At 36.0% G+C, this 22,445-nt stretch overlaps 2 protein-coding genes and 1 long non-coding RNA gene across 3 annotated transcripts; all 3 read left to right on the top strand.

Annotated features, from left to right (window-relative positions):
- Positions 1–3,386: 3,386 nt before the first annotated feature.
- Positions 3,387–4,685, top strand: LOC125197402 (uncharacterized). Its single transcript, XR_007172055.2, has 3 exons — positions 3,387–3,592; positions 3,686–3,846; positions 4,519–4,685. It is a non-coding gene; the product is annotated as an uncharacterized LOC125197402 (long non-coding RNA).
- Positions 4,686–6,434: 1,749 nt separating this feature from the next.
- ROS4 (Acyl-CoA N-acyltransferase with RING/FYVE/PHD-type zinc finger protein) lies at positions 6,435–16,222 on the top strand. The gene is made up of 9 exons (XM_048092386.2): positions 6,435–6,922; positions 7,782–10,046; positions 11,725–11,848; positions 12,279–12,361; positions 12,876–13,120; positions 13,796–13,882; positions 15,101–15,200; positions 15,293–15,494; positions 15,571–16,222. Exons 2-9 carry the CDS (start codon positions 7,830–7,832, stop codon positions 16,080–16,082), a joined length of 3,570 nt encoding a protein of 1,189 aa, XP_047948343.1. The 5' UTR covers positions 6,435–6,922; positions 7,782–7,829; the 3' UTR covers positions 16,083–16,222.
- Positions 16,223–18,226: 2,004 nt separating this feature from the next.
- LOC125192275 (putative beta-1,3-galactosyltransferase 13) lies at positions 18,227–21,797 on the top strand. The gene is made up of 7 exons (XM_048089802.2): positions 18,227–18,698; positions 18,995–19,147; positions 19,225–19,307; positions 19,395–19,494; positions 20,123–20,236; positions 21,197–21,339; positions 21,513–21,797. Exons 1-7 carry the CDS (start codon positions 18,367–18,369, stop codon positions 21,605–21,607), a joined length of 1,020 nt encoding a protein of 339 aa, XP_047945759.1. The 5' UTR covers positions 18,227–18,366; the 3' UTR covers positions 21,608–21,797.
- Positions 21,798–22,445: the final 648 nt, after the last annotated feature.

Genomic DNA, 22,445 nt, shown 5'->3' with positions numbered 1-22,445 from the left:
CGGCTAGACAACCATTCACCATAATAAGTCGAATGCCAAGTCAAGTTAAGCAAATGGATAGGTTAGTAGGAGTCACTGATGTCGATTGTGTGAACAAACTCTGAATGGACCGTAACACGTGTGGGAGGTTATGTCAGTTACTTAGACACATAGGAGGTCTTAAGGATGACAAATATGTTATTGTGGAGGAACAAGTAGCTATATTCTTAGGTATCTTAGCTCACCCCATAAAAAGAATAGGGTTGTTAAATTTGATTTTTGGAGATCAAGACAGACAATATCTCACTATGTACATCGTGTTCTAAATGCGATTTTAAAGATGAACACCCTTTTTTTGGTGAAGCCTGACACCTTCGATATGGTATTGAGATTTTTTGGATTTTGTGGTTTCAGATTACAACCGACACCGCTTAGCTTAAGGATCTGTTGGAGAGAGAGTAATAACTCTTTTTCCAAGCACACACCTTCGATATGATATTGGGATTAACATTCAAATCGGTTGTCGGAAACTCCCGGTGTAGCGCCTCTTCCAGTCTAGCAAGGTACCCGGCGCGAAATCCGTTGTCGAATTTCCAACCTTGAACAACAAGCTCCTTCAAGCTCGTCAGAAGAACCTCTTCCTTCCAATCAGTCCAAATACGTCGAGTCATTTTGCTTTTGGATTGTTGGGGTCGATGACCCTCGCTAGTTCCTAATCATAATAGGATATAAACACACACCAAAATCAATGCATATGATTTACGGTAATAACGAAAACCAAAATAAATTATCATAACACAAACCACGACCACCAAAAGAGGAGTTCATAATAGCTTTGCTAACCCGGAAATCAGCCATGTTTCCTAAAACCAACGATGTCATGTTTGGCCACGACAATCACACACATAGTGAAAAAACCAACTAGTGAAGATTTTAGTAAGATTTGATAGAGCCCAAGGAATATGTATAGAATAAATTTCAGTTCAATTCATGCATGAAGTTTGTATATAACCTTTATGTAAAAATTATTTACGAAACATAGTTCAATAACAAGAGTATGATTTACAGAACGTAATACACATAACAGAACTTTGTTTACCTTTCGAAGAACAATGCACAAGAAAAACCAATTTAGATTTGGAGGAAGCCGCTGTGACAAGTGAGGAAAGAAAAGAGAGAGTAGAGTATATTTAAAAAAGAAACAGATTTGATAAATTAGGGTTTGAGGGAGCCGCTTGAGAAATAAGGAGGGAAATTTATTTGATAATTTAGGGCTAAAGGAGCAACTGTGAGAAATAAGGAGGGAAAAAAGAGCGCCAATGTGATATCAATTTTTTTTCAGTAGGGAGTATATGGGAAACAAAAATATTTGATTAGGTCAATGCACAAGGACAATTAAGGAATTAAATCAATTTAATTAGGTCAAATTTGTCATTGCGTATTTATTTATGATTTCATAACTTTCCTACCAAACAAAATGGACTAATTAGAAAAAAAATAACTAGAGTATCAAACACTGAGATATTAAAATCATATCTCTCCCTAACTTGGTCCTAAATCTTGGTCACTAACTAACCTAGGTATATCCCACATCACTTATCAAATGAGCCCTAAAGATGTAGATTTGGTCTTAGTTTTGGTTTATGATACTATAAGCAATATAAAGACCCATATGTAAGAATCCAAACACTGAGAAAAAGAATACTTAAGAAGCTAGGATTTAGAATCCTGAAAAGTACTATTTTCCTTGTTTTCAGGATTCTAATTATTTTCCCAGTTTGGGTAAAACTCAAAACAAGCGCAAGAATTTAAAATTTAAGGAATCAGATTACTCTCCCAGACTGAAATCTTGACAACCAAACATATGCAATTCTGGGCATTTATTGAGGAACAGTGCGGGCCACCACCATATTCTGAGGACAAACAACCATTAATGGCCCGATTTCAGGCTATTTCAAGCCATTAATTTATAACCGAACACGCCCTAAATGTTGTGTTTGCATTATTTGTCACGACCGCACCTTGCTAAGGATAGCATTGCTCGGTGAATCATGACTAGGGGAGAGAAATAAGAAGAGGGGATAGAAAGGGGATAAAAGAAATAACGATAAGACAACGAAAGATGATGAAATTTAAAAGAGTGTTTGACACAGTCACTTGTTACTAATCATTATTCTTACGATCCATCTAGTAAATAATACTACAATAGGGCACAGCGGAAGGAGTTGTAAACACATGGCCATATGTGTGAAGACATATGCCACAAGAACCCTACAAAAGAGATGAGACGACCACCAACTCCACTCAGCCACCATTTCATCACTGCTCAACCTGCACATTTAGAAATACATGCAGGGCTGAGTACGAGGTACTCAGTGAACACATTGCCAAAAGTTACACATATATAAGAAAAAGTCATTATCATGCCATCACAGTAACACACGGGGTTTTCTTAAAGGCCCGAGCTTACTAAGTTCATTTTCATAAAGTTCGCTTGATCAAGCTAAGTTCATTCCATCAATCCGCCATATCTGATAGTTCATTGTGTGTCGGGAAGGTGGCCACCTTCCACGATCACATTGACCGGCCAACCCTTACGATGACTCACGGTCCATTCCTTTGTGTACACTAACTCGAATAGGATCTTGGTCCTATTGGAGCCGAATTCGTTTCATTCATTCATTCATTTGGCATCGCCAAGCAGATAGGCATCATAAAACAAATAATTTATGGCACGATAACATTTTAAAAAAAGTAAGTGCGATTTTATCAAACAAAAATCATTTCATATATTTAATAATTTTATCCACACTTAATGTGTTGGATATAAAGCCCACCTCAAAGCTTCCAAGTAAAACTCTACAAAAGCTCGACCTTGGGTAATCAAACTCCGCGAACACGCCCTTCTTGAAAGAGTATAATGATTTAAATTAGTTTTTATGAACATACATAAGGTGCATGACATGAAATGATCCTACATGTAGTATGCGTCCTACGTTCGGGGTTCGATCAAGATAACTTCATTCCACTTAAAAAGTGGATCTCTATTTCATAAGAGACCTTAAAATTTATTACTTGGGAGATGGTTCATTTAGCTCCTACATTCTTAACTTCAAGGAATTTATTTAAGTAAGGAGGGTAAGATATTAATTAATCATAAGATTAATTATTTAAAAGCTTCAAACATTTCAAGAAATATTAATCCAAAATTAAGAGATAAGGTTCATTTTATTACTTAAGCTTCAAAGCCCAAAATTCTCATTCCCTCTAAATTCTCGGCCCATAATAGAATAAATAAGAGACCATCTTACTAAATTAATTACTTGGCCCAAAGGAGAGGCCCAATACCCAAATAAATTAGAAAAAACCCTATACACTCCACCAATCCAGAGGAAAAGAAAAAAGAAAAGGGGCGCCTCCTTCTCCCAACCTCTCTCTCTCGGTCTCTCTCTCTCGGCCTCTCTCTCTCTCGGCCTCTCTCTCTCGGTCTTCTCTCTGCCGGCCACGAACCACCACCTCCGCCGTCGCCGCCGGGCCGCTGCCGCCGTCGCTGGTGGGCCGCTGCCGCCGTCGCCGCTGGGTACACGGCGGTCTCACCGCCGTTGACCGAGAGGTAGGGATTTCCCCCATTTCTCCTTCTTTCTCTTCTTCTTTATTTTCTTAAATTGAAGGCTTAGGACTAACAATTAAGTCTTGAAATGTGAAGATTTGGATAGATCGTGAAAACGGGGTCAAAAGAGATTAATTTCGCTGTGGAAAATGGGGCATCCGCCGGAATGCTGCCGGAAAGTTGCCGGACTGCCGTCGCCGCCGGTGGGCCACTGCCGGGCAGCATCTCCGGGGTCCGGCAGCTCCCTCACTCACGAGGTAAGCTTTCCAAGATCGTTATTAATGTGCGATGAAGTTGTCTAAGGGCTTAGGCGTTGCTTATTTGATTTCCTTGTCTAAGTTTTCTTTAGTTAAGGCAAAAGCTATTTTAAAAAGTCATATGCATAATTGATATGAAAACTATTAAGGGAAAAGGCATAGAGGAAAAAATAATAATATGGTGTTCATGCTTTGGATGATTATGAAAATGGCTATGTAGCAAGAATAGTTATTAGTAGAATTACCTTGAGAAAGGGAAGAGAAGAATGATAGTGAGTAGGAAAATGGACTCCTCTTCTTCAAACACTTATGTGCATCCTCATTTTGATAGAATTTTGTTTAGAGAATGTTTATGGTTGAACAAAAGGATCAAGAGGGGAGATGGAGTGGTATTTATAGAGAAAATGGGTGCATGGAAATGCTTGGTCATAAACTTGATTCAAGGAGGAAATGTATTGTCCAAAGGGTAGAGACTTTTTGCCAAATGAGGCAAGTTGTCTTGTCAAACATTTCTTTTTCCTAAAATGGCAAGAATATTATGTCTCGTCACTTAAAAAGACGTGAGCCGTCAATTGGAAAACGTGAGCCGCCGTTTGATTTGCGTGTTTGATGTGATTTGATTTCGTCGATCGTCTCGTCTTGATTTAACACGCTTCTTATCCATTCGTGTAGGTATCGAGATTCAAGGCGTGACTATTGAGCAAGATCCGAAGGGCATGGAGAGTATTTTATTTTTAATTAATCTTTACTTAAACGTTGAACTCGTGTACGGACTTTTATTTGAAACTTGGTCTTCACAAACGGACTTTTATTAGAGCAAACATTTATATTGAATATTACTATTTTTGTTCACTACTCAAAATATACTTCACAACGATTAAATCATAACAAGAAGTAATAATAAAGTTAGACGCGAAACCTATATATATGTAGATCGATTTTCTAAGTCTTAGGGTAATAAAAAGTCGGGGTGTTACATTATTATTGATTATTGATTATTGATTAATAATTTAAAGAAATAGTAAATCATACAAAAATTATACTTCCATAAACAATATTCTCTACGGTTAAAACCATATTCCCACCAAACAAATACTCCTGTTCACCCATGTTTTTTTCTACTACTCCCTCCGTCCCGGCTAAGATGACACATTGCTTAGCCGGCACGGGATTTTAGGAGTTATTGGTTAAAGTGTTTAATTGGAGAGAGAGAAGGTGAGTGTAATTATTAAAGTAGAGAGATAAAGGAAGATGAATATTTTAATAGGAGAGAAAAAGTGGTTGAGTGTATTAATTGGAGAGAGAAAGTTACCAAAAGAGGAAATGTGTCATCTTAGTGGGACAAACTAAAAAGGAAAACGTGTCATCTTAAGCGGGACAGAAGGAGTAGTATATTAAATTACAATAGTTAAAAACCAAAATTGGCCTCCCAATATAGAGCCAAAAGAAGTTTAAAAGAAAAGAATAATACAACACCACACGCTACTAAAGTTAGTAAATTCTGTATGACGCACGGCTTCTAGTATTTATTCTATAACGGGGTAAAGTTCAATGGAAAATTCAAAATAGTACTCCCTCCGTCCCAAAAAATATGCACTTTAAATTTGACACGAGTTTTAATGTAAAATTGATAAAGTAAAAGAAATATAGAAATAAAAAGTAATTAAAGTATTCTTAGTGGATAATAGATCCCACCTAATTAGAGACAGAAGAATATCCAACATTGAAAAGTATATATTCTTGTGGATGGACTAAAAAGAAAATAATGCATATTCTTGTGGGACGTAGGGAGTATAGTACTCCTTTCGTCCCTCTATAGCTTACTCGTATTTCTTTTTTATTGTCTCACTATAACTGAGTCATTTCTTTAAGAAAAAAACATCTTATTTTTTTCTCTTTTACTTCACTCTGTCTTACTTTATTCTCTCTTTATCTTTCTATAATTTTCCTTTGTCACTTTATTCTTTTTTCACTTAATTCACTTTTAACACAATTTTTATATCACATGTTGAAAAAACGCCTTTACTATCTATAAAGGAACGGAAGGAGTATGAGATGCATAGTAAAACACATAAAGAAAATATATTCCCTCCGTCCTGAAAAATATAAACATGTGGTTAGATACAAGTTTTAATGTATAATTATTAAAGTAAGATAGAGATAGGTGACGACCTCCAAGCTCCCTGGATAGAGATAGAAAGAATAAATAATTAAAGTACTGAAAGTGGAAAATGAGTCTTACCTCATTAAAAAGTTAGAGTTTTCAAATTAGAAAGTTCATACTTCTCGTCCCAACTAAATTAAGTCAAAACTTTTGCGCACAAAGATTAAAAAACTGTGTTAAAAATAGGAAAGAAGAATAAAATAGGAAAAATTAAGAGAGAATAAAATATGTAATTGAATAAAATAAGAGTGAGTAAATGTTTCGATTTTTTTAAAAAAAGAATAAATCAATTTAGTTTAGACATCTGCAAATGAATGCGAAGAGAATACTTTCGGGGGACGTATTAGAAAGGAAATATAAGTTCATAGTTCATACTCTTCGGGTATTAGAAAGGAAATATAAGTTCATAGTTCTTACTCTTCGGGGGTAGGATGGAGTTTTGAAAATAACGACAAAAGAGGTTAGAGAGTGTGGGCTGCAGCTTCGGGTGTTGTTTCATCTCATTGCTTGACAACTATGTGTGAAATGTTATTGCAGCACTATTCCGCCATCCCCATCCCAAAGCCCCCTTTTTTCTTTATTATTGTTTTCCTCACGCTTATTTTGGCATGTATGTGCGTGTGGGAAAAGAGTGTGGGAGACCCACTTAAATCGACCCATTTCTTCCTCACCCTTTCGCGATTTAAATTGTGGATTCTACAGCATTTTCCTACCTGTCCCTCTGTCTTTCAGATTCGGACGAACCCTAATTTTCACCGCGCCTGATGCAAATGCAGTGGTGAATTTTCCTGTTTCGAGCTGATTTTTAGCGCGACACGCCCTCGCCGAGCTGGAATTTTGCCCGGCTGTGTTTATTTATGATTTTGGGGGATTGCATTTGTGAGCTCTGATTAGCGAAGTCGGAATCCTGAGGTAGGACGGACTTGGTGTTTCCTTCTTTATTTTGGTAGATATTTAAAAAAATTATCTCCGTTTTATGTTTTTGTTTGTTTGATCTCGTGATTGATTGCGCTTGTGTATGCATGAAAAGCCGCTTGTTTTTTGCCTCTAAGATAAAATGGGGGAATTAATGTTAATTAGCTTAAGAAGGTAAGCATTTCTTGTTATGGCAGTTCAGTTTTGCCGCTGTAGATTGAATTGCCTTCCCTGAATTCTTTAAATTTTGTAAATAAATGATCTTACTTATGAAATATTCGCGGTGGTGATGATGATTTTATTGATGATTGGTTACTTTAGGATAAGAATTGAAGCACATTGTACGGTAGATTGATGTGAAGGTCCTTAAGTGCTAGAAAGTTTGACGCGGGTTCATGCTTTCATTTCTAGCAAATTAGTTAAGCAGAGGTAGTTAGTTACATAAATAAACTTGTCAGTGTTGTTAAACACTTCAGAAACCCAATAAGTATCATGTTCTCTTTGGGGAGACAATGATTATGATTTGCAGCAAAGTGATTCTCTAGAGTCATAAAGTTCTCTGTTGTAAAGTGGGATTGTGAGGATTCATGTTGGTTCCCCATGGGTAGCAGTCCGTTGACCTCTAATTACTTTCCTATGCTGATTTAATTTTTCTGTCTGTGTGGATAGGTTTTAGAATTTTCCACTTTTGTGATTCAGCTTCTTTTCTTTTTAGATAAGTTTTTTACTTTGACTGTTCACATCCTCCACATTTTCTGATATTTTCAACTTTTTCCTATATAGCAAGAAAGATTCAAATTTTTAATGAAATTATCAGTGTTGGTTACATGCTAAGAGAGTTAATGTAATCTTGCAGTTAAGCAGCAGTTATTTATCTCCAAATAGCTATTTACTGGAGATAAGTATGATAGACAAGATGATGGTTGAATCCGCAACAATGTTATTCAGCAGAGAATTCGAGGATTTGCATGATGATGGTTTTGATGGATCTACAGATGAGCAAAAAATTTTCAGTGAGATCTTCTTCGGAAGCGATGGTAGTAGGAAGAAAGAATATATGGTTTCTGAGTCTACTATCAAACATTGCGACTGTATGAAAGGAACAGATATGCCTCTTTGCTCAAACAGTGGAAAGTCATCATTAACCAGTCATAATGGTTATGCAGAAGAGGAATTTTCTGGAAAATGTCCTTTGGAAGATTTATCATCAATGAAAAGTAACCATGAGGTTAAATCATCAGTTGAAGATCATCCATATGAGAAACCAGATTTGGGGGATACGTTGTGCACTTCAGCTCCCTCAGAAGGAGTGGTTTCAGTCATCTCTCTGGACAGTTCTATTTCTGCACGTGGCACTTTAACATATAGTGTAGTCGAATCATCTGGTCAGGGTGTTACATCTGGTAGCTATCAGCTGAAGCTTTTTCCCCGTCAAAGCAAAGTATTTGATATTAGTGGTAGAGGTAGCTGTAAAAATAGGGTATCTAGCTTAGATCAAAGTGATCAGAAGGAAGCTGCAAATAGAACTGTTACTTCTCCTCTTTCTCAAGAGAGCTATGCAAGCAGGCTCCTAGCTACCGATCCATCTACATCTGTTGCAATCAAAATTGGTACTCATCGATTTACTAAGCCTAAATGGAAGGATGCCTGCTTTTTGCAACTAGATGAAGATGAATTAGCTATGCCAAAGGATATAAAAAATGATCCTCGTCCTCTTCTTCGGTATCACATCTATCGTTTGCTTAGAGCAGCAGGATGGCTGATTGGGAGGCGTAGAAGGAACAGTAAATATAATGGGATTGGAGAATACGTCTATAAGTCTCCAGGAGGAAGACCGATTCGTGAATTTCATAGGGCTTGGAATATGTGTGGCGAGAGTTTATTGACTGATGCCAATTCGTGTGTTCAGACAAGTGATTGTATTCAGTGGGCTGATATGACTGAGTTGTGGGCTGATTTATCTTGTATTATACAACAAATTGATGATAAACTAAATATTTTAGAAGATACTTCTGCTATGGCTCATTTGTGGTGCCTTCTGGATCCTTTTGCGAATGTAGTTTTCATTGAGAAGACAATTCGTTTGCTGAAAGAAGGAATTACAGTAAAAGCCAATAGAAGTTCGGTAATTGCATCAGATGTTGGGTCTGTTGCCAAATACCGGAAAATCACCACATCAGAAAGAAGTTGTGTTGACCCAATGCCCCTTCTTGATTATGATGATAGTAATCAGATTGATGTTGGTCTCGTTGATGTTCCAATAAGTTCTGGACAACTTCAATCACTTGAAGAATTTGAGACTGTTTTCACTCACCAAGATTGCAATGCAAGTTCCCCAGTGTTTGACCAAATAATAGATAAGGAAGAAGTTGTTTTTGGCCAAATGAGAAAGAGTCACAAAAAATCTAGAAAACTATCTGAAATGAAACTGAATGGTTCTCTCTTAAGAGGTCAGCCTGCGGATGAAATAAATAGTGTTCGATGTGGATCTAAGAAATCAAAAGCTTGTCACCTTAATGACAATGATCTTCTAATCTCTGCCATTATGAAAACTAAATTATGTCGAACCCCAAACAAATGGTCCACGCGAAAGTCTAAGCCTCTGAAGAAACGCAAGACCCGCAAAGGCAGCTGCAGATTGCTGCCAAGGAGCCTCAAGAAGGATGCAAAGCATATTCTAGAAGGAAAGTGGTCTGTTGTTGGATCAAGAACAGTGTTATCATGGTTAATTTTCTCTGGTGTTGTTTCATTAAATGAGATAATCCAGTACAGGAATCTAAAAGATGATACCGTGATAAAAGATGGTCTAGTTACCAGGGATGGGATATTATGCAAATGTTGCGACATGATGTTTTCCATCTCAAAGTTCAAGATTCATGCTGGTTTCAGGTCAAATCGCCCTTGTGCCAATCTCTTCATGGAGTCTGGTAAGCCATTCACCTTATGTCAGCTCGAGGCATGGTCAGCTGAATACAAGGCAAGAAAAGTAGCTCCTCAAACTGAGCAAGTTGATGAGCTGGATCAAAATGATGACAGCTGTGGGCGCTGTGGTGATGTTGGTGAATTAATATGTTGCGATAACTGTCCATCAGCATTCCATCAGGCATGCTTGTTTGAACAGGTTTGTGTTTGCTTTTAATGCCAATGTCTTAATACAATGAATATTGTCTCATTTATTTAAAATTTCTACAAATGTAATGTTTTGTTTCTTACGGCCTGTGAAATGTGCGATATTTTATTTCAGTAGTGATAATAAATTTTCAGTTGTTTTTTGGAACTCAAACATAAGTACTTCCATTTTTGTTAACTTTTCTCTTCAATTAGTTATCATTTGAATTGAAATGGAATGTGAACTTTCATACCATCATGGTTTCCAGCCATGGAATTCAGGATTTGGCCTCATATAAAATAAAATTAGTATTAAAAAGTAAACATATTGCCATGTAAATTTGTTGAGGACAAATGATGCATACAATCTTTGAAACTGTTGGAGCTCTAGAGCTTTGTATTACAGGCATGCTTTAGGAGTCCTTTAGAAGTTTTATACCGATTACCTTTAGGATTTACTCCTCTTACTTGCTTAACTTCTTATTACGATCTCCTTGTAATATACTAGTACTTCTTAATTCCTCCCGATATGATGGCTTAGAATAGCTCAACGTTGTGATGGGTGTCAATCTGCCAAAACAACCTTTCTACTCTTAAAATGATTATTATTATTATGATCGTTGCGCATAAATTAAAATGTGTATGAGCAAGAATTTTTAAATGCAACTTAGTTTAAAAGAGAAAAAACTTCAAGCCAAGACTAAACAATGGATACAGAAATTCAATAGTTAAAAAATGCCCTGGTTAAAGGAAGTTTTCACCCTGATCAGTCAATCAATTGTTGATGCAAAGATAACTCATTTGATGTGAATTGGTTTTATTGTCCAACGGCCTCTAAACAACCGAGAATCCAAGTCTTTACATATTGGGTTTATCTGAGGTTGATTGTCTATTGTCTTGGTGTGGATTAGATCATTTGACGAGGTGATGAAATCAGAAATTATGTTAATTGCCACTTCATGAAATCTAACAGGCAATTGCATATTTAAAGCTTTAATTGGCTTTAAATATAATAGGACTATCACACATTGACCAGGTACTTAAAACCATAGAATAATCGATACACATAAATACAAGAAATTGATAAATGCCTAAGAATCATACAAGAACTGGAAAAACTACTAGATTTCCAACTGCGGTGAATAGACATCTCATAAATCCGTATAAACGACAAAAAGAAATACTAGTTCCTAATTAAGTCTTAAAATTCTTCTAGGCTTGTTTTTTCTATTTTCCTTGCTAGATATATTTGGAAAATGGATATTCCTCAGTCTTTATTATCAACTAACACCCAAAGCCCAATATATATATCTTCTTCCAATCAACCATAACAATTGATTCTCCAATTATGATTCACATGACCCTGCTTTTAGCCCAAACTGTCCAACTTTGGAAGATATCAATAAATATTGAAAAATGGGTTGATCAAATATAATAAATATTTGGGCAATTGGTGATGAAATAAGCCAAAATGATGCATCGTGCTGTTTATTTCCTGAGATGTTTTTCTTTTTGGTTCATAGATATTTTAATCATAGATATCCCTCATTTTATCAGCATACCTCTTGGCTGTATAATTTGTCATCATTCTGCATAAGGAACTTGCATTTATACTTCTTTTGTGTGCTTGTTGTGCTAATGTAACTTACAATTATTAACATGAGTAAGCTGATTGCTGCGCATTTCTTCAGGAGCTGCCTGAAGGAAATTGGTACTGTCCCCAATGTCGATGCCAAATTTGTACAAATGTAGTCAGCAATAAAGAATCTTCACAACTCCATGGGGATCTGAATTGCATTCAGTGTGAAGATAAATGTAATTTTCGTTTGATCTTGTGGGTTGTTTCTTTATAGATTAGCCTATGCAGATTTACTCAATTATGCTGTGCATATCCATCATTCAGCATAATTAAATAGGAACTTCTTTAAATTGGCGGTTGTAGTTGCTGACACCTGTTTTTTTTTCTTTTGCATTTCTCTGTCTTTGGTTTGGAATAGATTGCAATTGGAATAGGTTTGTATATATGGTTTTTGTATAACACCTATGGGCTTTCCTAGTAGGACTCTTTTGTATATATAGGTGCATTGATCAGTTAATGAAAATACCGAAAAACTTTTTCACCGCTATGTTTCTACCTCTCTTTATCACATGTCTTTTGGTTGATCTGTTTCAATTTGTATTTGTGTTTTTATAATTCGACTTCAGTTCAATTCTGAGAACATAATAGCTTAATGCTTCCAAACAGATCATGTAACTTGCATGAAGAGGAACGGTGTTGAAATTGGATTGGTCTCAGACAACTGGTTTTGTGGAGATGGCTGTTGCCAGGTAAAAATGTGTTCATTTAAATCATAGTCCGATGGTAGGTGGACATTGTGTTTGGAGTGAAGCTAGTAATAAAAATTGATACTTTTTGCTTCACGAACAACAAATTGAGGATAAGTAGACTATATGAAGGAGCCACTAGGTTGTATGGCCTGTAGACATATCAGATATGGTTTCTTTGAGAATGAATTTACAAAATTTTGTAATAGCATACCCAAGTATATTTTCATCCTCCTCATACTTTCCAATTCCACTAACATTAAACATTGACTTGGAAATCTCTTCAGAATTGCTGTAATAAAAACTAATTATTGTTAGCTATTAATGCATTCTATGTGTCATATTTTTTGATAGCCTGTTGAAATATCCATGCCTTATTTCCTATAGCATTAGTGAATAAATTGAAAGTGTGTTTAATGTACTTGAACTCTGACCCTGCTTGCTCAGACTGTGTTTACCAAAGAAAGAATTTAAGTTGTATGCACATCGCTAATCCTGTATTGATTGCTCAATGCAGGTCTACAATGGTCTCCAGTCACGTGTTGGGTTGGAAAATCTTCTCTCTGATGACTTCTCTTGGACACTTCTGCGATGCATTCCCAGTGACCAAAAGGTTCATTCCGCACAGCAAGTTATGGCTTTGAGGGCAGAATGCAACTCAAAGTTGGCTGTTGCAATCACGATCATGGAGGAATGCTTTCTCCCCATGGTGGATATAAAAACAGGGATTGACATGATACCTCAAGTAATATATAACTGGGGGTAAGCTCTAATATGGCCATGCACCTGTCATCTGCAATCACACATTTAATTTCGCTTTTTGTCCAGTTACCTGCACCTGCCTTAGCCACTCCACTGTTATATAACTAGATTCGAGAATCTCATAATATTACAAGTGAACTGAAGAGTGAAGATAAATGAGTTTAATTATGTTACTATTGCTGGTCCATCATTGTACTGTGGAATACTGCTACTGTTACTATTACACCACGAGATGTTCTCAAAATTTTGTAGCACGTGCTATATAAGATCTGCATCCTTGAACTAATTAGGTCAGGCTGTCATGCTATAATGCACTGTAACCATTATTTTAGGTTGTTCTAGGTAATCTCGGACCTTAAAGATATTATCTTGGGTGGTCTCTCACAAAATTGGTCCCCCTTCCATTTTCATATTGATTAAAAACTGTATTTAATTTTTTTTGAAAATGTAATTTATATATGTTTGTTATATTTTGCCCTTATTTACTATTCCACACAACATTTTTATAAACAATGAGTAAGGTCATTTCAGTGAAAGCAAGTTTTAACACAATTCCAATTAAGAAAGTGGCCTACATTTGTGGACATGTCGAAAAGGAATCAGGGACTAAGTTGATGCGATGGAAGGAGTATTATCATTGAAGTTCAAACTGAAAACTATGACTTCTTCTTTCAGATCACAATTTGCACGGCTTAACTACAGCGGCTTCTATACTGTGGTTTTGGAGAAAGATGATGCTGTCCTGTGTGTAGCATCCATCAGGTAAAACTCTCTGACTTCTTTGGTTCTGGCATTTTTCCACCCGAAATTTTAGCTTGGAGTGATTTTGACTGTATTTTAGGAATTTAGACTGTTCGACAATGGTTATTCATGCAGCAGCAAGAATGATCTATTTCTCGGTCATCATTCTATTATGTGCTACTCCTTTGGAAACATAGTCAATTTCAATTATGTTTCTCATTCCCACTGATGTTAAACTATGTGATACCGATCATATTTGCAGTAGTTATTAGGTATCCTGGGAAATTTGTCCATCCTTATCTTTACGATATTTTATGTTTATCTTTTTTTCCCCTCATGTTCGTCTTCAGTAGATTTGATTTAACTTGTTGAGTAAGATTAGCAGTCTTTGTAATTCACTATGAATACCTCCTTGAGGATTAAAGAGACCTCCAAGAGATCATTAATTTTTTGTCCGGCAAGTGCCATAGTTAGGATTTTGTTCCTTTCTTGTTTAGGGTTCATCACTTTCTTTTCTTTATCAATTTCAGTTTCTATATGTATTTCCATATTCTGTATCCATGGTTCAATATGTTTCAGTCAAACGCATTCGGTGCTTCCACCTTTCACTCCGTATCACTATGTCAACTTCCTGTATTTTGATACAGCAGCTTCTGTTAGTTGCCTATAAATGAATCCATTGCAATGCTTACACAATGATGAACTTCAACTTTTACGTTGTGTTTCAGCGATTCTTATTTCCATTCTGATGAAGTGAAGCCAATATATACAAGCACCTAAAATATATGGCAAAAGTAAATAGTAAAAATATCTTGAACCCTTTAGGTTAATAGTTGACAAATCAATTTCAGTTGTCCTTCTCAATTTCTGTTTTGAGAATCTAAAACCTTCTTCCTTTCTGTCCCATCATCAAATAAAAAAGATCAACCGTGGCATGATCAATTTGAATTCTTTCTGAAAGTGGATGCTCTAGAATGCTCCATTCCTGTTGTAGACACCGCTATCAGAGTTTATAAAACAGTAATTTCCATATATTGTCTGCTCAATATAGGGGGAAAATAATGCCATTTTTGGCACGTATGTCACGTGAGGGCTTCATATTGCTTATCCATTATTATTATTCCTAATACTGTTTAGAACTCGTCTTTGATACTTTGCTAATCACGCGCTGATTAATATAGTTCTATTTTGTTTTTTACACAATGATCACAATTGCTATCTTGGACAACCTTGGTGTAGAATCCATGGGGTGAAGGTTGCAGAACTGCCTCTAGTTGCCACTTGCAGCAGATGCCGTCGACAAGGATTGTGCCGCCGCCTAATCAATGCTATTGAAGAGGTAAGTTGGTGTATTCCACATTATTCTCAATGAAGTCCTCTCACCTTGACTCGAACAAACACAGACTAACTTGACTTAATTTTGGGATTTAGATGCTAAAATCTTTAAAGGTTGAGAAGCTTGTAATATCTGCTATCCCCGATTTGGTGGATACTTGGACCCTGGGGTTTGGCTTCGAGCTTGTGGAAGAGGAAGAGATGCAAAGTCTCAGTAAAACCAACCTTATGGTGTTTCCTGGAGCAGTGTGGCTGAAGAAGATGTTGTATGACAACCACAGCACGGATGAAAGAAACAGTGAGTTATACTTCATCAAGTTCTCTGAGTATTTTATCTGTCATCTGCTATTTGATTTCTTATTAATTCAAATCAGGATCATGCGATGATTTGGATTCGATCGAAGTGGGAGCTCATGAAAGCGGACCAAATGCAGAACAAGAACCTTCTGTTGATAGCTTTGCCACTATAGAAGACCGCTGCACCACATCAGAGGCCTTGCAGTTTAGCAAGGGAAACATTCTAGACATTCTGCAGAATCCACTCCATTTCGAGCATCAGGATTCAAAGCCACCGGGCCATAATTCTCTTGTCGAAGGAACCAGCAATGAGGCTGGGCCTAATCAACCTTCGAGGCTCGATGAACTGGGTCATGAGCAGCAGCAACCAGATCACAGCTCATGCCCTGAAGATGCGAATTCTGGACGGTGGCAGAAGCCGGTAGTTTTTCTTGATGAGTTGTCGTCGAGTAGCATTTTGGGTAATCCAGTTTTGAGAGTTTCAGCTGAGGATCCTGTGACCGTGCCGGCCGGTGGTAAAATAGATGTAGGTTTTGGGACAGAAGCTGAGGGAATTCATTCAGTTAGACAAAATATTGTCTTCTTGTAAAAAAAATGAAAAAAAAGTAGTTCAATAGAGGGTATCAAAGCAAAAAAAAAGCCCAGTTACTTATGAAATTAAAAAAAATGAAATCTCCAAACAGTCAATTTCCTGGATTTATACTTCTTTGTAGAGGCAAAGCGCTCAAATTCTTATTATGCATCACATTTCTCTTACATTTTCTCGTTTGGCATCAGAAAATCCACTTAGATTTGACGTGGAAATTCATGTATATTGGTACAAAACCTAATAATTTCGTTTGAGATATTGGTCTTAGTCTCTTAGAAATCATAGACTTTGGGTGAATTTTGCTGGGGTAATTACATTATTCGTACAAAATGTTTCACCCATATTTCAGAGTAGTACAAAAAATTTTAAGTATACATGAACTATACAAAAAGTTTCATTGTGTTTTAAGTTAATACATTCTGTTTAAATGTTTTAACACCGTTAGTTTTGTGAAGTATCCAACTTTCAGCAAAATGTTATTAAAAAATTTGAGAATTTATGCAATTTATCACTCTGAAGAAGATGAATAGTCGGCCTTAATTCTTTCCAGCCGAATTAATCTAGCGCATATCGCTCTTTCTAGTGCAGTTGCTAGAATTTTGTTCATTGCTTCCTTTTTAACAACTAAATCCTAAAAATAGATGAGTTTAGTGAATAATAAGTTTGTTGTGTGTCTGTAAGATATGCTCTACTTTTGGTTGCATTGTTTAAGAAATATATGGAATAAGTCAGATGTCTAAACTTGTGAATTTATATGTTCTTATTATTTCTACAGCTGGAAATTTTGATAAGGAAGAAGTCGATATGTTTGTTTTCAAAATTTAATATACACATAACTCACTCACTATTTCTCCATTGTTATACTCCGTGAAGAGCTTTGAACTGTAAAATACGTTTGCTAACCATTGGCGGATCCAATGTATAACAAGGGGTACAACTGTACCCCCATATGTTTTGTGTTTTAGTATATATTGAGCCGAATAAAATCCTAAAGCTTTGTTGGTGGAGTGGTAGTTAATTCGAAGACCTAGGTTCGAAACTCAGCGGCAACAGATTTGTGTTTTAGTTTTTTTACTTTCATTTTTGCTCATTTCTACCTGCATTTTTAAGTTTTTCTTTTACTTTTCGTTTTTTTTCCTCTTTCTCTGCTACTCTATTTTATTGTTTTTTTTGTTAATTATATGATAATTGTATAACAAAATATTTTTCAAAAATGAATCAAACCTTTCACAACTAATTTATGTAAAATACATATTATATATCTATTTATCGCACCCCCGAATGAAAATTTCAAGATCCGCGACTATTGCTAACCAATGTTAATAGTGAAGAATGATACTTTTTGCTTATATATTCTCACCATTGTGGTTAACAAAACTAACGGTGTTTGAAATTTTTAAATGAATGTACAAACTTAAAACAATGAAACTTTTTGTATGTTTTATGTAAACTTAAAATATTTTGTATCAATTTGAAACATTGATGAAACATTTTGTATGAATGGTGTAATTATCCCAATTTTATCAAAAAACAAACTTTATGATTGTTCCTAATCCCCCCAACCCATTTACAAAACATATTTTATCCTATTGGATTATCAAATTTAGGAATTAGAACGTCGGAACACCATCATTTCATGCTCACATAAATTTCTTGACTCTAAAAAAAATCATAATCTCCAGTTTCATAAAAATATGTGCACTTTCCATTTTTATCCGTCTCATAATAGTATGAGCATTTTCATTTATGAAAGTTGTCCCATTATATTACCCTTTTTATCAAATTATTTACCACTTATACCATTATGAAAACACTAAAAATAATATGTGTCTCACAATCCACTACCATTCTCCCTATCTCTCATACTTTACCAATTTTATCTTATTTATCGTGCCATTTTATATGCTCATATTTTTATGGGACGGATGGAGTATTTGGATTAGGTTAGAGAAAATTACAGTTGAGAAGTTTGTGAATTTTAAGACATTTTCAAAAATGTTAAAATAAGCTCAAAGTTTATAGACCAATATTCCATTTGGCTTTTAATTCGATTAATTTCCCTTAATAATCGTGTTTGGCTATATGCGATTTTACGTTTGATCTTAAATCGCTCAGCATTTTGAAACCGGTCTTCTCTTCTCTTCACTTCTTCTTCACTGCAATTTGCCATTTCCCTGAGTTTGTGATCGCACTTCACAGATCAGGGAAATCAAGAACTCAATCAACAAAATCCCACCATCAAAAACCCTCCCGAAACCTCCAACACTCGTCTTCGAGCTCCAAAATGCCATCGTCTCCCAAGGCATTCTACCCGCGGCCATCTTCCAACACCCGCAGATCGACGCTCATCATCATTCTCTGTCTGCTTCTCGGCCTCTCCACCGTTTTCGGAATTTACGGGATAATGCAATCGGTCCGGAGCAGTGGATGCGGCGATGTTAAGCCACTGTCAGTCTCTGTGGCGTGGGATAAATCTTCCTCCGCCAATAGCTCCCCGCCTCAAAAGCGTCACAAGGTGATGGGATTCGTCGGCGTTCAAACCGGATTCGGATCGGCGGGCCGGCGCCGGGCTCTGCGCCAGACCTGGTTCCCCTCTAATCACCAGGGGCTTCGACGGTATTGACTCTCATTCCTTTCTGTTTTTATCTTCAATTTGCATTTTTGCCTCTGCAATTGAATACTTGGTGTTATGGATGAAGATCGGATCTGAGAAATTTTTAGCCAATCCTATGCAAATGTGGAAGATGATTTATAAAAACTGTTTTTAGGGATTAATAAACCCTAATTGGGATTGCTGTATGTATAAGATTTTGCCATTGGTGGAGAACACTCTGATTTTTCCTATTGAGAGTTGTTTCTATTTATTTTATATAAAATGATTGATTTGTTACTCACGTGGGATTTAATGGTAGGTTAGAAGAAAGCACCGGTTTGGTTTTCAGATTTATTATTGGTAGAACCAATGATAGAGGGAGGATGTCAGCTCTTAAGGAGGAGGTGACCAAGTATGATGATTTCTTGTTGATAGATATTGAAGAGGAGTACAGTAAGCTCCCGTACAAAACGTTAGTTCTGACTTATTACAATGAATTTTGAGCTCGTCGACTGTATGATTGATCTGATTATTATCTTTATTTTACAGTTTGGCTTTCTTCAAAGCTGCTTATGCTCTTTATGACTCTGATTTTTATGTCAAGGCTGATGATGACATATATTTACGACCAGGTGAGTAGTTTCAGGAATCTGGGATAGACATTTCAACTCTTGACTTGGTGTAGGCAAGTTCAGCTTTAGCTTTTGCTTTTCACGCAGATCGTCTTTCATTGCTCCTAGCTAAAGAGCGGTCTCATTCACAAACATACCTCGGTTGCATGAAGAAGGGTCCTGTGTTTACTGATCCAAAGTTAAAATGGTTTGTTATATATTCCTTTTTGAATTAAAACGGAATTTGTTATTATCAGTTACTCTTTTGATCTGAATGCTGCACTTCTTAATAGTATTATAATACTGTTTCATTGTTATTAATAGTAATGTATCGTGTTATTCAGAATAAAATGCCCATACTAGCCTAGTTCTTTTATTAAAAATCATAGATAAATTTGATGAAGCTGCGTATAAAAGTTGAACAACTATTCAAGTGGCGGGTCACTATGTGAATGTTCACTAACAACTATTGTTGTAAATAAGTTGGTGTGTTATGCCCGTTCCCCCAATTTCTGAGTCTTCTAGCTAAAGTGTCCCTTTTACTTATGCATTTAATAAATACATATTTCATTATTTTTGTATTTTTTAAACTCCAGAGGTGATTATTAAGTTTTCCTGTTATAACTTTCCTCTGAGTACAAGACATATTCCTCTATGAATTGAAAATCTTAATGAGGTTGGCCACATGTAAATCATAAAAGAATAAGGATGGGGGCTGGGGAATGAAAAAAAATCTCAGTGTGTCAGTGATATGGAACTTTGCTAAAGAATATTATTTGCACTGTTATGCCTTTTTCACTGTCAATACGATTAGTTTGATCTCTTTGATTTTACAGGTATGAACCTCTCGGACATTTGCTTGGGCGGGAGTACTTTCTTCACGCGTATGGTCCAATTTATGCCCTTTCTGCCGATGTTGTTGCAAGCTTGGTTGCATTAAGAAATGACAGGCTAGTGCATTTCCAATTAATTTTCAGTAGTACTTTTTTTCAGATAAGCTTCTAAATTTCTAGTGATTAATGTCAAAATATTTAACCATGTTTTCCTTTCTAGCATCTCTTTTACATGTAACCGTAAAGATGGTTACATGGTGTAGTGTGGCTTGCGAGATGGGGGTAATGGAATAACAGAAATCACTTATAATCAAGAGGAAATTCGCTTAAAATTGTTGATACTAGATGCTTATACCATGGCTGGCAAAGATTTAAGTGACAACAGTTCTGCTTCTTGTTGTCATTCTTGCTACCCAAAAGATTTGGGTGTTTAAAATTGAGTATTGAATAGGACACTGCCATCTGATTGAGATATTTCTTGTATCTGCGTAAGCCTAGTTAAAACTGGGAATTAAGTGCAAAATACCAAGTTACCAACTCGATATTATAAATATAGTTAAAATTGTGAGAGTAAAACAAGGTCTGACCAAGGGCGTGTGTGGAAGCAAAACAAAGAAGTATCTTGATGGCTCTGCTCCACTGTTACACACACAGAGAGATCTTCTTTCGTTGCATTCATGATGAGATCAACGGCCACTGAAGCACACTGGAGCATGTAGTAATAGGTTGTTTCGGTTTTGGTACTTTATGTGGTACTGTACTGTTGAAATCTATTACATTGTTAAGTAGTAGTAATACAAATTGGAATACAAATGGGACTTGGACAGTTCTATCTAGAGCTTGGTTGACTTCTTTCTTATCAACTCCAGTACATTTTTGGATTTACCATGCTGTTTCATGTCTTGTCCTACTATAGTGGTTATTATACATCTGCCGTGTTGAGTTGAATCACTGAGTCTTAGTCCAGCAATTGAAGCCTACTCTGTCTTTTATATGTGGAGTTCATAAATTAATTTACTTTAGTTAATCCTTGTATGCCACAAAAGTTGACGTACATAAAATTATACGTGATTACAGTTTCCGAATGTTTAGCAATGAGGATGTGACCATTGGTTCGTGGATGCTTGCAATGAATGTCAATCATGAGGACAGTAAGCTACTATGCCAGGCGGAGTGCACTGCCTCATCTATTGCGGTATGGGACATTCCCAAATGTTCAGGTGTGTACATTTTGCTACCTCGAAACCCCTTCTCTTGAGTTCAATTACCCAGCTTTAGAGCTTCTTATTATGATTATGATGAATGCATGATGGTTTTGCTGATTATGCATCGCATTTTCCTTGCTCTTATGAGCACGTGCATTCTTGTTTATGCCCGCGATTGCTGTGTATAGGGCTGTGCAACCCTGAGAAGAGGATGTTGGAACTCCACAAGCTAGAGACTTGTTCAAAGAGTGCAACTATCCCATCCGATGAAGACGAAGAGTGATGGATGCTCCCACATCCAAAGAGCTGTACCAATATAGCTTTTGGGCCGTTGATGAAAGACGACACAGGATTTTTAGTTTGTTAGAAGATGTAGGTGGTGGTGGCCAGAGCTTACAATTCTTGTACCATACTTCACTCTTTCTATGAAATACTACACATTTTCTTATAAAAAATCATCACTTTTTTCGATTTTCACAAAGCTGAAACATTCTTATCATACATAGTTCAAAGAGAAAAAATACGTGGCACACCAACAATCGAGAGGACAAACAAGACAGAAGATTTAATAAGTACTATAAACTTGCAAGATAAACTGCATTTGCGTTACCAGGTATATTAGTGCACAATCGCTTCAACTTTGTAACTCTAATTTGTGACGATCGATGATCATATCTTATACGGGTTTGAATCCCTTGATGCTGTTCCACACATCCAATTATTTTATAATAAAAAAAATAAGTACTATTTTAATATTATAATTTAGAAATAAAATAATAGGATGTGTGAAACAGCATCTTTAATACCCTGTGCTTTTTTTAAAGAAGCTATTATATTTTTTTGGGTAATTTCAAAAAGTAATTTTGAAATTATTTAATTGTCAATTGATTAATTGTAGTAAAAGTTTGGAATTAATGAGTTTGATTTCCAAATATTTTATAGGTTGTCCTACTTGACCGAAGATGCGTCCTACCAAATTAAACAAGGTTTAAGTGTTTATATTTGATTATTGGTTAAATTAGTAAATATAAGAAATTTGAAAGATGCGTCCTACCAAATTAAACAAGGTTTAAGTGTTTATATTTGATTATTGGTTAAATTAGTAAATATAAGAAATTTGA

This window comes from Salvia hispanica, chromosome 4 (genome assembly GCF_029641045.1).
Source record: "Salvia hispanica isolate PSC_SH4W2 chromosome 4, Shi_PSC_v1, whole genome shotgun sequence".
Lineage (NCBI taxonomy): Eukaryota > Viridiplantae > Streptophyta > Magnoliopsida > Lamiales > Lamiaceae > Salvia > Salvia hispanica.
Note: the sequence above shows the minus strand (reverse complement) of the source record. Positions and strands in the feature narration are given on the sequence as shown.

Bases quoted from the DNA above. Each gene is read 5' to 3' on its own strand.
- ROS4 (XM_048092386.2), top strand. From the start codon at position 7,830: ATGATAGACAAGATGATGGTTGAATCCGCAACAATGTTATTCAGCAGA. The intron at 12,362-12,875 runs GTAAAAATGTGT...TGCTCAATGCAG, and splicing joins GTGGAGATGGCTGTTGCCAG to GTCTACAATGGTCTCCAGTC. The intron at 15,201-15,292 runs GTAAGTTGGTGT...TTTGGGATTTAG, and splicing joins TAATCAATGCTATTGAAGAG to ATGCTAAAATCTTTAAAGGT.
- LOC125192275 (XM_048089802.2), top strand. From the start codon at position 18,367: ATGCCATCGTCTCCCAAGGCATTCTACCCGCGGCCATCTTCCAACACC. The intron at 19,148-19,224 runs GTTAGTTCTGAC...TTTATTTTACAG, and splicing joins AGTAAGCTCCCGTACAAAAC to TTTGGCTTTCTTCAAAGCTG. The intron at 19,308-19,394 runs GTGAGTAGTTTC...CTTTTCACGCAG, and splicing joins TGACATATATTTACGACCAG to ATCGTCTTTCATTGCTCCTA.